This window comes from Hordeum vulgare, chromosome 7H (genome assembly GCF_904849725.1).
Source record: "Hordeum vulgare subsp. vulgare chromosome 7H, MorexV3_pseudomolecules_assembly, whole genome shotgun sequence".
Classification (NCBI taxonomy): domain Eukaryota; kingdom Viridiplantae; phylum Streptophyta; class Magnoliopsida; order Poales; family Poaceae; genus Hordeum; species Hordeum vulgare.
Genome location: NC_058524.1, coordinates 439,201,538 through 439,213,428, shown reverse-complemented (window position 1 = coordinate 439,213,428; position 11,891 = coordinate 439,201,538). Strand labels below are relative to the sequence as shown.

The window sequence follows — 11,891 nt, the reverse complement described above, 5'->3', positions numbered from 1 at the left end:
GCAAACAAGTGATAGGATCATCAATGTAAGCTACTTCTAGAAATGAGCACCCTTCCTGCACACTTTTTTGCCCACTCAGCGTTTGTCTAGCTACGTATTTCCAACCAATTTTCGCTTCTGATACCTAATCTGTGTTCTTCCACCATTTCTCTTTGTATCTTTGTATTGATTATCCCAGTTTGCTATTGGTGCAAGTGCAGCTCTGTAATGGCTTTGATGTCTCATTGCTGGATCATTTGAGTTATTGATCCAGACCTCTCATGTAGTTTAAGTTCTGCTTACAAGCTTGGGTCATAATAAATTGTGAGGTTACAAGTTGACGGATGAGCTGACCATGCATTGTCGTCAAACCAAGCGTAACCAGATTCTTTTGTTTGACATTTGTTATTTGAAAAGTGCCCCATTATCACTTTTCATGTGTCCAAGTTCAGTCAGAGGCTAATTAATTATGATCTTTTACCAAAGATGCTAACTAGATACTATCTTACATATGCATTTACTTACTATCTTTTCTGCAGCAGTTTTCACTCTCTTTTACTCACGACCTGAGGATAAGAAGGGCATCGTCTGCGACGTGAAGCTGAAAGTATTTTTTTGACTGGGTGAAAGCACGTTGGATTCTTGGATGTCGTGAAGCTTCTAAGCCTTTGTGAAGATTCTTCCATCTGGTAATCTTAAGTGTCACTTGCTCATATGTTTCAGTGGATGCACACCTTGTGAATTTTGTAGCGGATGCATGTATGAATGTGATTAGATGCATCAGTTGAACTAATGAATGGGTTATATATTCTGTAGTGGATGGATGCGTGTATGGATGCGAAGGGATTAGTGTATGAACTATGTGCATGTGTCAGCAAACATGAGTCGGTTAGCTGATGCCACAAATAGGCCATAGTTAGGGATTAGTGTATGAACTATGTGCATGTGTCAGCAAACATGAGTCGGTTAGCTGATGCCACAAATAGGCCATAGTTTTGGAGCTCAAACATGATCCTAAAATAAATTAAATGCAAGCTCTGGATGCAACATATAAGGCATAATGCATTGGGGTAGTTGTATCTAAATATATACCATGCCCTAGGAGGCTGCAGTAAGAGATGATGCATTGGGAGTGCTTATGATGGGTGAAACTAAAATTTGTTAATTGTTTACTCTTGTATAGTGGCTGGGGACTCGAGAAACTTTTCAACTTCTTCAGTTCACTGCAAATTAACAGCGTGCCTTGCCTCCATAGACTGTGTCTAAAGCTCCAAGAAAACTAACACAGCCATTGATCTTCACACGAAGAAAAATATTCAGGTACAACTTTCCATCTTCCTGGCTCTGGGAATATATACACGCATGCCCCTATTTAACTCTTCACCTGATTCTCATCTCTGGATGTACTGGGTGGCTATAGTAATAATTGTGTTTTCAGTTTCAGGTGTCCTTAGGAAATGGACGCCCTGCCTTTGCCAAAGCGACCTACCAGGGACTGGTCGGAGCTGCCTTTTGATGCCCTTTATTCAATTTTTGCCAATCTAGGGGTCGTGGATCTTCTCATGGGTGCGGGCCTTGTTTGCCACTCATGGCTCGAGGCGGCCAAGGAACCTGATCTGTGGCGAACCGTGCACATGCAGCGCCACGAGATCGTTGGCATGAACACAAATGATTTGTTGGCAATGTTGAATGTGGCTATCGACCGTTCTGATGGGCGGATAGAGGTGTTCGTGGGAGAGTATTTTCTTACTGATAAGCTCCTCAAGTACATAGCGGACAGGTAATCTTATCTCAGTACTAGATTGTGTTCTAGAATTTTAATTATACTTCGGGCTTGAAATTTATGTTTTAGCACTTAATGCAAATCCCCTTAATTTTGCTATCTTATGCAGTGATAGATATCTATTTTAGAAGGTTTTAACATTTTAAGTCATGGATTTATATGAGGTCAAATCAACTGTTGATAGAGTGAGGAATTTAGATGAAAAAAAAAGATAATTCTTCTTGTATTGAATAAATGTCCCAATTATTATTATCAGTGTCATCTTCATACAGATTTAAGTTGATTTCAGCAGTAGGTATCTTTGCTTGTTTCTAAAGCCAAGTAAAAGGATTCTTAATGCTACCTTTACATTGCTATTGTGTTTTAAACCAAAGGTAGCACATATTTTCTATTACAAAACTGAAGTTTCATGACTGGGTTCAAATCAAATGCTGGGGTGTGCATACTCGTACCACGCTTCACGTCACAACTCAGTTGATTGATCTTTCATCATCAAACCTTTGAGATGATATCGTTCACGCAGTGACACTATTGCTTTACTATATTGAAATGCATCACTAATGTTTCTTTTCGCGGAAACAATGAAATGAAGCATTCTACTGTATCTTTTTTTTTATTAATTACAAGAAAAAAAAACAAAGGTATGTATAAAGAGAAACTAAAAAAGCAAGAGTTACAGATAATGCACCAGCAAGGATGTAATTGTAACCATGTTCATTATGGGCTGCTAAGAGGCAGGTGTTGCTTTTGCAGGTCGCCCAATCTGAGGCACCTTGACCTTGTGAAGTGCTATAGGATCACGAAAGAAGGATTGGCCGAGGCGATACTAAGTTTCCCTCTGCTGGAGAAAATCGTGCTCTGGGGTTACCGGAGAAGTGTCACGTGGGATTTGTATCAAGTCATTGGTAAAACATGCAATCAACTCGAGTGCCTCGAGCTATGCCATGGGAGCAAGGAACAGACACTTGGGATCGCGACATTGCAAGGGCTGCGAGACCTGGCCCTCACACGCTGCAGCGTGAACGACGAAGAGCTGGCATTTATCATTGATAGTTGCCCTCTCCTGGAGCGTCTTCACGTGAGGGGTTGACATGCCGGACATGGACGGGGATTCCGGTGCTGGTAATGCAGATAAGGGACAGTTTCCTTCTCAGTTTCCTACTGCTTCTGGGTCGGCTGCACTGGATTCGAAGGAGGGGGAGACTGAGCCGGCAGCAGGGGGGATGTGACTCCTGGGGCTCAGCTACGCTTTGGTTCATTCCTGCCTGACGCGGTGCCGGTCAGACTCGGCGATTCACAGATGAAGAGGTCCTTTGGGAAGCAAGCTGCTGGTGCATCGGTGCAACCTTCCTCCCCGGCTGTGGGTCTACAGCCGATTTCTTTGGATCGCTACCTGCTGCAGGTCAAACAGGAGGATGATAGGACAGTGCTCTCTGTGCCGAGTATGGGGTCAGTGCAGGAGGTTTCTGGATTTTCTAGTATATCCACCCACGCAGGGACTATGGTCGTCGATTCTTCGACGGCTCCGCTGCTGGAGTCACCTCATATTTCTGAGGATGCGGTCATACAGTTTGGGGGTATTCCAGATCCTAAGACGTCGGACCGGAGGGTTAGCGACCGGATTCAGAGCCAGCCAGATGCGGATGATTGGCAGATGGATCGGGCGTCTAGGATTGCAAAATTGAAGGATGCTGAATCGTCAACAGGTATGTCGGTTAATTTGGAGCATTCTATTTTGCAGTTTACATCTCCTGAAATTATTGAAAAAGCGTCAGCCATTGGGGTCTCGCTTGGTAATACGAATGCGGAAGTTGCGAAATCTATTAATAAATTATTAGACCTAGAGGTTGATAGGGCGTTGGATATTGTTAGGAATTTAGCCGCGGTTAAACCAATGACAGATGCAGAGATTTCTAACCTTGGGGGCTGAATTCTTTATGTCAGAATCTATACCCTATAGATGAGCTTAATGAAGGTCAGGATTCGGTTCTTGATAACACTTTAGGTGACGAGGGTGTTGGTCATAATGACTCCGATGATCATGGTTATATGGACCAGGGTCAAGGGCAGAAAATTAAACGGATCTGGAATAGGAAAGTTTATCCGGTATCTGCTATTCGTAGGAGTGCATGCTTTAAGACTGCTAAGAAATTCTATGCTGAAAGATGAGAGGGATTTTTTGGAATAGCAGAGGTCTACGCGACTTGGCTAAAACTAGATTCCTCGCTGAAGCCACGACGGAGCACAAGCTCGACTTTATTGCCGTCCTAGAGACTGGGAGAGATAAGTTCTCCTCTCAGTTTCTGAGATCCCTCTCAACAGGGATTGACTTTGATTGGCACTGTCTTCCACCAACAGGAAGGTCTGGAGGGATATTACTTGGAGTTAGATGTGATACACTCCATGTTAGGGAAGTAGTGTTCGGCAATTTTGCGGTTAAATTCAAGATTACATCCAAATTGGATGGTTTCACGTGGGCTCTAGTAGCGGTGTATGGGGCCGCTCAGCCTGAACTAAAATCTGAATTCTTGGCCGACTTAGTTCGCATATGTGATGAACAACTGCCTTTACTGAGTGGTGGAGATTTTAATATTATCCGTTGGGCCTATGAAAAGAATAATAACAATTTTGATGGTAGATGGCCATTCTTGTTCAATACTATTATTGAGAGCCTAGAACTACGGGAGATAGAACTCACAGGTAGGAATTTCACTTGGGCAAATTCCCTCCCAAATAAACTTTTGAGAAGTTAGATAGAGTTCTTACCAGTGTGGACTGGGAACAGAAGTTTCCTTTGGTTACGGTTCGTGCACTCCAAAGGGCGATCTCGGATCATACCCCCTTGTTGTTGGATACTGGGGATGCGTTATACCTGGGTAATCGAGATAGTTTTTCTTTCGAGTCCAGCTGGTTCTTAAGGGAGGGATTTATGGACCTGGTTCACAGGGAATGGAATAGGTCTTTGGGCGGTTCAACGAGTATACAACGTTGGCAAAATAAAATTAGACACCTGAGACAATACCTTCGCGGTTGGGCCAAGCATGTCTCGGGGACATATAAAGATGAGAGAGATAGGCTCTTAAACTTTATCGATGAGCTGGATAGAAAAGCAGAGATCTCTGTTTTGGATGAAAATGAACGTCAACTAAGATTTGAGGCTGAACAAAGGCTCCGTTCTCTTCTCAGATAGGAGGAGATGAAGTGGGCGAATAGAGCTAAAGTTAAAGCTATTATTCTTGGGGATAATAACACTAAGTTCTTTCATTTAATAGCTAATGGCAAGCACAGAAAGAAGAGGATAGTGCAGCTTGAACAGGATGAAGGCACCATAGTTGGTCATGAGAACCTAAAATTATATATCTCTAACTATTATAAACAGTTGTTTGGTGCTCATCAAGATAGTTTTGTGACTATGGACGAGTACCAGGTAGCAGATATTCCCCAAGTTGGGGTGGCTGATAATGAGTCTCTATCTGCTCCATTCTCGGAGAAAGAGGTGTTAGATGCGATAGGAGGTTTGAAGTGTGGTAAGGCTCCTGGTCCGGATGGGTTTCCGGCAGAATTTTACAAACACTGCTGGCACATCATTAAGAAGGACCTTATGGCTATGTTTGATGATTTGTATGCTGGCAATCTCCAACTCTTCCATTTGAATTTTGGTACTATTACGTTGATACCAAAGAAGGAAGGAGCGTCTCGTATTGAGCAGTTTCGCCCGATTTGTTTGCTTAATGTTAGTTTCAAAATTTTCACAAAGGTTGGAACGGATAGACTAACGAAGATGGCACACTCTGTGGTGCTATCTTCGCAAACAGCGTTTATGCCTGGGCGTAATATACTTGAAGGGGTAGTGGTTCTACATGAGACTCTGCACGAAATGCACTCAAAGAAACTAGATGGAGTTATCTTTAAAGTGGATTTTGAAAAAGGCATATGACAAAGTCAAATGGTCTTTCTTGCAACAAACATTGCGGATGAAGGGGTTCGATGAGGTTTGGAGAAAACACATAGATTCCTTTATCACAAGAGGGAGTGTCGGGATCAAGGTCAATGACGACATTGGTCACTTCTTCCATACACTAAAGGGATTAAGACAAGGTGACCCTATGTCTCCCATTCTCTTCAATATCGTTGCGGATATGTTGGCTCTGTTGATCAAGAGAGCTAACGAAAAAGACCTTGTTTCTGGATTAGTACCTCATCTGGTGGATGCGGGAGTTTCAATTCTACAATATGCTGATGATACGATTCTCTTTATGGAGCACGATTTACTCAAAGCCAAAAACCTCAAACTCATCTTGTGCCTTTTTGAGCAGTTGTCTGGGTTGAAGATTAACTTTAATAAAAGTGAGTTGTTTTGTTTTGGGGAAGCCAAAAAGCAACAACACATATATAACCAGTTGTTCGGATGTGTGGCAGGGGAATTTCCTTTTACATACTTAGGAATCCCCATTCACCATCGTAAACTATCTAATGCGGAGTGGAAATGTATCGAGGAACGGTTTGAAAAGAAACTTACTACTTGGAAAGGCAAGCTTCTTTCTTATGGAGGCAGATTAGTCTTGGTGAATTCGGTATTAACAAGTATGCCTATGTTCCTCCTATCCTTTTCTGAAATACCTGTCGGGGTACGGAAAAGATTGGATTTTTACCGCTCTCGCTTTTTCTGGCAGAGTGATGAGGTTAAGACTAAATATAGATTGACGAAATGGGATATTATTTGCCGTCCTAAAGATCAAGGAGGATTAGGTATTGAAAATTTGGAAACTAAAAATAAATGTCTGCTTAGCAAGTGGCTGTATAGATTGTCAATGGAAACCAATGGAATGTGGGTGGAAACTCTTTCAAACAAGTACCTGCACTCCAAATCGTTATCGCAGGTAGAAGCGAGACCTTTTGACTCGCCATTCTGAAAGGGTCTAATGCGGGTAAAAAGCTCATTCTACCATAGATCGAGGTTCATCATTGGAAATGGGGAATTGACTAGATTCTGGGAAGACACCTGGTTAGGAGAATCGCCTCTGGCTGTTCAATACCCGCGGTTGTACCATATCGCCCAACGTCGACAAGTGACAGTTGCGGCTGTATTGCGGGAGATTCCACTTAATATTCAATTCCGCAGATCTTTAGTTGGGGATAGATGGGTTTCCTGGTTGCATCTAGTTAGAAGATTAATGGAGGTTAATATTTCTGATAGGTGTGATCGAATCTCCTGGAGATTAACAACAAATGAGCTGTTTACGGTTAAATCCATGTATTCCGATCTCATTGATTCAGTACCAATTCCAAAATCAATACATATTTGAAAGGTTAGGGTCCCTCTTAGAATTAAAGTTTTCTTGTGGTTTGTTCACAAGGGAGTTATTTTAACTAAGGACAATTTGGCCAAACGGAATTGGAAAGGAAGTTCCAGATGTTCTTTCTATCCAAGCCTAGAAAGTATTCACCAACTCTTTCTCGAATGTCCTTTGGCTAAACTTGTTTGGCGATCTATTCACATTGCTTTTAACATCACTCCTCCTGTTGACTTGAACTCGTTATTCGGAACGTCGTTACAGGGAATTGATGTTCAATTGGCTAAATCTATTCGTGTCGGAGCATGTGCTCTTCTTTGGGCTTTATGGAATAGCATAAATGATCTGGTTTTTAACAGAACTCGTGATATCCAATTCTTGCAGGTTATCTACCGAATTACCGCACTGATCCGCACATGGTCGTTACTAACTCCTGTGGTAGCCAGGGAGCTTATGGTTACTGGGTGTGCCCGCTGGAAGATGGTAGCACAGGGTATCTTCAACCGGTTTGGATGGCGGCATATTAATAGGATAGGTGTTTAGTCATCTTGATATTTTAGCCATTCCAGGCTGCGGCGCGATGTTCGTCATGTATCTCTTTTTTTCCTTTTTATATTCTCTGTACTTATTGGATACTTAGTTTGATTAATATATGGCTGTATGCATCACTCGATGCGGAGGCCGAGGCAAGGCCTCCTTTTCGAAAAAACGTGAGGGGTCGCTTCGAGATCGCGGGCCAGCCAGTCCTGATGGCCAAGCGTGCCAGGATCAAGGCAATGTCGGTTCAAATCTATGCCAGGATCAACTGGGACTAACTGGTTGGTATTTCTCCATTTAAGAAGTACACGAGGGGCATCCAAACTTTCCTTGAATTGTCGTTGTTGATCAGGTTGGTATTTCTCCATTTAAGAAGTACACGAGGGGCATCAAAACTTTCCTCGAATTGTCGTTGTTGATCAGTTTGGTGACGAGTGGGACAATCGGATTCTGAAGACAGCAATGTACATATTTCAGAAGCTGTCATTTTCTTCTCCAGGCGGTTAGATATCTAATCAAATTGACAAATCTGATGTTTATAATTATTCAGCTGCCGACCCTTTCTTTCTACAGCAGAATCATTCGATTTTTTTATAAGCATCTCCAATAGATGATGTGTATTTTGGTGCTTCAAATTGATGATGTAAAAACAACGCAATTCTTTTGGAACTTGAAAGGAACTGTTTGCAACTGTTGGCGCCAAAAACGCAATTCTTTTGGAGGGCGCGCTAAAAGAATTCGCGGTTCCCTCCACCAAAACAGAACTGCGAGGAAACAGAGGGGAGACCGGGAGAGGGAGATAGCCGCCAGCCGCCGTGGTCGTGGGAGGAAGAGAGACGCCATGCCGATCGAGCTGCCGAGGGGGCTGCCCTTCGCGGTGGACACTTGGACCCCCGCCTCCGCCCTCAAGCGCCATCGCTTCCTCACCCACGCCCACCGCGACCACCTCGCCGGCATCACCACCACCAGCGCCGCCGGCGCCGTCTACGCCTCGCGCCTCACCGTCCTCATCGCCCGCCACATCTTTCCTCAGGTAAGCAGCAACCTACATCTCATCTCTCCCCATCTGTACCTTGTTCGTCTCTTTTCATCTCATCTCCATTACCGCGTTTCTTGGAAAATTTCCCCTCTCCAAAGCTTGGGGCGGACGCGTTCGTGGAGATGGAGCTCGGTGCACCGGTTCTCGTCCCGGATCCCGACGGCGACTTCACCGTCACCGCCTTCGACGCCAACCACTGCCCTGGTCCGTCCGCCAACGCCGTCCTCTTCCCATTCTCGCTAATCCCCTTACCACTGCGGCCGATTCTATATCCTTCTGCTGCTCGCAGGCGCAGTGATGTTCCTGTTCGAGGGCGCCTTCGGCAATGCCCTGCACACCGGCGACTGCCGCCTCACCCCCGACTGCATCCAGGGCCTGCCGTTCAGGTACATCACCGCGGAGGCACCAGGAGCAAGCCAGGCGCCGCCGTCGTGCCGCATCGACTACCTCTTCCTGGACTGCACGTTTGCCAAGTGCCCGCTGCAATTTCCGGCCAAGGAGGCCTCCATACGTCAGGTATGTGTGCTGCTTCATCAGTAAATCAGACCAGCAACTGAACCTGTGTGTCTCATCACATTTTTTTTTTCAGGTGATCAATTGCATCTGGGAGCACCCTAATGCGCCGACTGTATATCTCGTGTCCGACATGCTGGGACAGGAGGAGATACTAATCGAGGTGTCCAGGGCGTTCGGGTCGAAGATATACATCGACAGGGACAATAATTCAGAGTGCTACCACACCCTCTCGCTGGTCGCACCGGAAATTCTCACCGAGGACGCCTCCTCTCGCTTTCAGGTGATTGAATTCCCCCGGTTGTCGGAGCGGGCGACGGATATGCTTGCATTAGCACGGGCGAGGCAGCAGCCTGAGCCCCTCATCATCAGGCCTTCTACCCAGTGGTACGCGCACTATGCGGCACCAGAGGCGTCGCTGAAGCAGAAGCCGGCGCTGACGGAGCCTATGCAGGATGAATTTGGGGTGTGGCATGTGTGCTTGACCATGCATTCGTCTCGCGAGGAACTGGAGCATGCCCTGCGATTCCTCCGGCCTAAATGGGTCATCTCGACAACACCTCCTTGCCTTGCCATGGATCTGGCCTATGTCAAGAAACACTGCTTCCTGTCCCGGCTAAGCCCCGATGATCCCATCTGGAAGTTGCTCAGAATACCTCATGGAAATCCAACTGTCACAGGCTCACCACAGGCGGCGATAACCACAGTAGAAGCCGTTAAGCAGAGAGAGGAAGAGGAGTCGGAAGACACTTGTTCTGCTGTTTGCAGCCAGGTATTACAAGATGAAGGACCAGTGTTACAAGATTTTGCAATTGAAGTGGCGCAGCCGGTGACATTGTTTGGGAGAGCAAGGTTTGGATTACCTCAGGACTGTGAACTGTGGAAAGACGAGTATGAGAGTGTTCAAGTGGCCGAGGAGGTTAAATTTGAGGAGGAATTGCAGAATTCAGATACAAAATCCTACAAGCTGTGGAGTTACGTTAAATTTGACAAGGGCATTGCCGGTGTGATTGATTCAACTCAAGCTGCAACAGAAGAGCTCCATGGTTCGGTACTAGAACCTGAGTTTCAGAACGACTATGAATCCATTGATGGCATCAGAGTCGATATTAGTGAAGATGAAGTGCATGAGTACAGCTCGATTACTGAAGGCTATGCTGAACTTGCGAAGGATGCAAAATGCAATGAAGGCACGAAACGAATCAGGTTGTCTAGATTCGAAGTCAAAGAAGAGAGTTCCACTGCAAGATCCAAGTTCTTGGAAGTTTGCAAGCCCAGGGAGAGTGTCAAACTCATCGCTGAGACCGTGGGCAAACAAGCTAAAGTAGAAGCAACAGAAGAACTGCTTTCCGAGGATCGCACTCTTCTATCCGACATTAGCAACAGATCTGAAGGCCCTGACACTGACAGAGCAGATACTGCTGGAGTCGGGTCATCAAAGGTTTTGAATGCAAAGCTGAGGAGGCTGTACAGGTCAATGAACGTGGCAGTTCCCCGCCCATTGCCGTCATTGGTAGAGCTCATGGGAGCCTCCAAACGACCAAGGGTCTCCTCCCAGTTTCTTCATCTATGAAAGGCTTTCTGTTATCATAGCACAAATTATTGTTAGGGCTCTAGGTTTGTCGCAAATCCCTGTGCAGCTACAAATTTGTTGCAAATGTATTCTGTAAAATTTGTTGCGAAGTGATTTAGTGGTTGTCAGTACATATGGTCTTGGCGTTTTGTGATGATGTAGCTGATCCAAGTCCATGTTTACTTTTGCAACAAGTTCAGTTAGGAAAGCAACTTGTCTATATTGAAGGTCCAAGGGGCATATATATATTACACATGACTTGAGGTGCAAGGAAAGTAAACATAGACTAATACTAATAAACTAATAAGGACTCCTAGACTAATACTAATACTTCCTAACACCCTCCCTCAAATGCAAAGCGTATGCAATAGCATTGCATTTGAAGAAGTGTAATACTAAAAAAAATGATAATCCAAATCCGCGTCTTGAGAGTGTCCTCGTAACATGAAGAGTCTTCAAAACTAGTCGAGTCGCCGAAGGAGTGAACGAAGAGATGGCACATCAGAGGTAGACACCGCATCACTTGAAGATACAAGATAAGTATCAAGAGAAGATGGGTTGTCAAAAGAAGATAGCACATCAAGAGGAAGACACCGAAGAGATGGCACATCAGAGGAAGACACCGCATCACTTGAAGATACACCAAAAGTATCAAGAGAAGATGGGTTGTCAAAAGAAGATGGCACATCAAGAAAATAAAACATTGTGTAGAAAATCATAGTCCACGACAACCGTCGGCGAAAGAAGCTCGGCGGATAAGGCACGATGGACGTAGATCGACAATGCAAAAGAAATCCAGACAATCCTATAGAAAACAACAAGGGCAAGTAGGCCACAAAAGTTGCATAGAAAGGATCAGGACCAAAGAAAGGCTGACGGACAAAGGTATGGTGGACTCGCATGGTATGAGAAAACACAAATTATCAACGGATTTGGTTGACGCAGCGGAGAAAATAGAAAACTAGAAAACACACACTAGATTAGAGATGATGGCAGCGGAAGAGAAAAAATAATATCATGGCGGCGAAGGCCAATTCCAACCAGAGTGTGCGTGAGACGGTCCTGACTGTGTAGAAGGTGGTTGCTCAGTGCGGGAAGCCTGAGTCAGAATACCAGCAGTACCCGTCGAGGAAGAACCTGAAGCAGCGAGCAGACGCTTAAGTTGCAGAATAT

General features: G+C 44.8%; 1 protein-coding gene across 1 annotated transcript; it reads left to right on the top strand.

Annotated features, from left to right (window-relative positions):
- The first annotated feature begins 1,436 nt into the window (after positions 1-1,436).
- On the top strand, positions 1,437-10,849 carry LOC123407732. The gene is made up of 7 exons (XM_045100930.1): positions 1,437-1,759; positions 2,516-2,850; positions 7,777-7,834; positions 8,428-8,626; positions 8,731-8,836; positions 8,922-9,148; positions 9,222-10,849. The coding sequence occupies exons 1-7, from the start codon at positions 1,437-1,439 to the stop codon at positions 10,716-10,718; spliced, it is 2,745 nt and encodes a 914-aa protein (XP_044956865.1). The 3' UTR covers positions 10,719-10,849.
- Positions 10,850-11,891: the final 1,042 nt, after the last annotated feature.

Excerpts from the sequence above, each read along its gene's own strand:
- LOC123407732 (XM_045100930.1), top strand. The coding sequence starts at position 1,437 with ATGGACGCCCTGCCTTTGCCAAAGCGACCTACCAGGGACTGGTCGGAG. Across the intron at positions 1,760-2,515 it reads CTCAAGTACATAGCGGACAG|GTCGCCCAATCTGAGGCACC; the intron begins GTAATCTTATCT and ends TTGCTTTTGCAG. Across the intron at positions 8,837-8,921 it reads CGACGCCAACCACTGCCCTG|GCGCAGTGATGTTCCTGTTC; the intron begins GTCCGTCCGCCA and ends TGCTGCTCGCAG.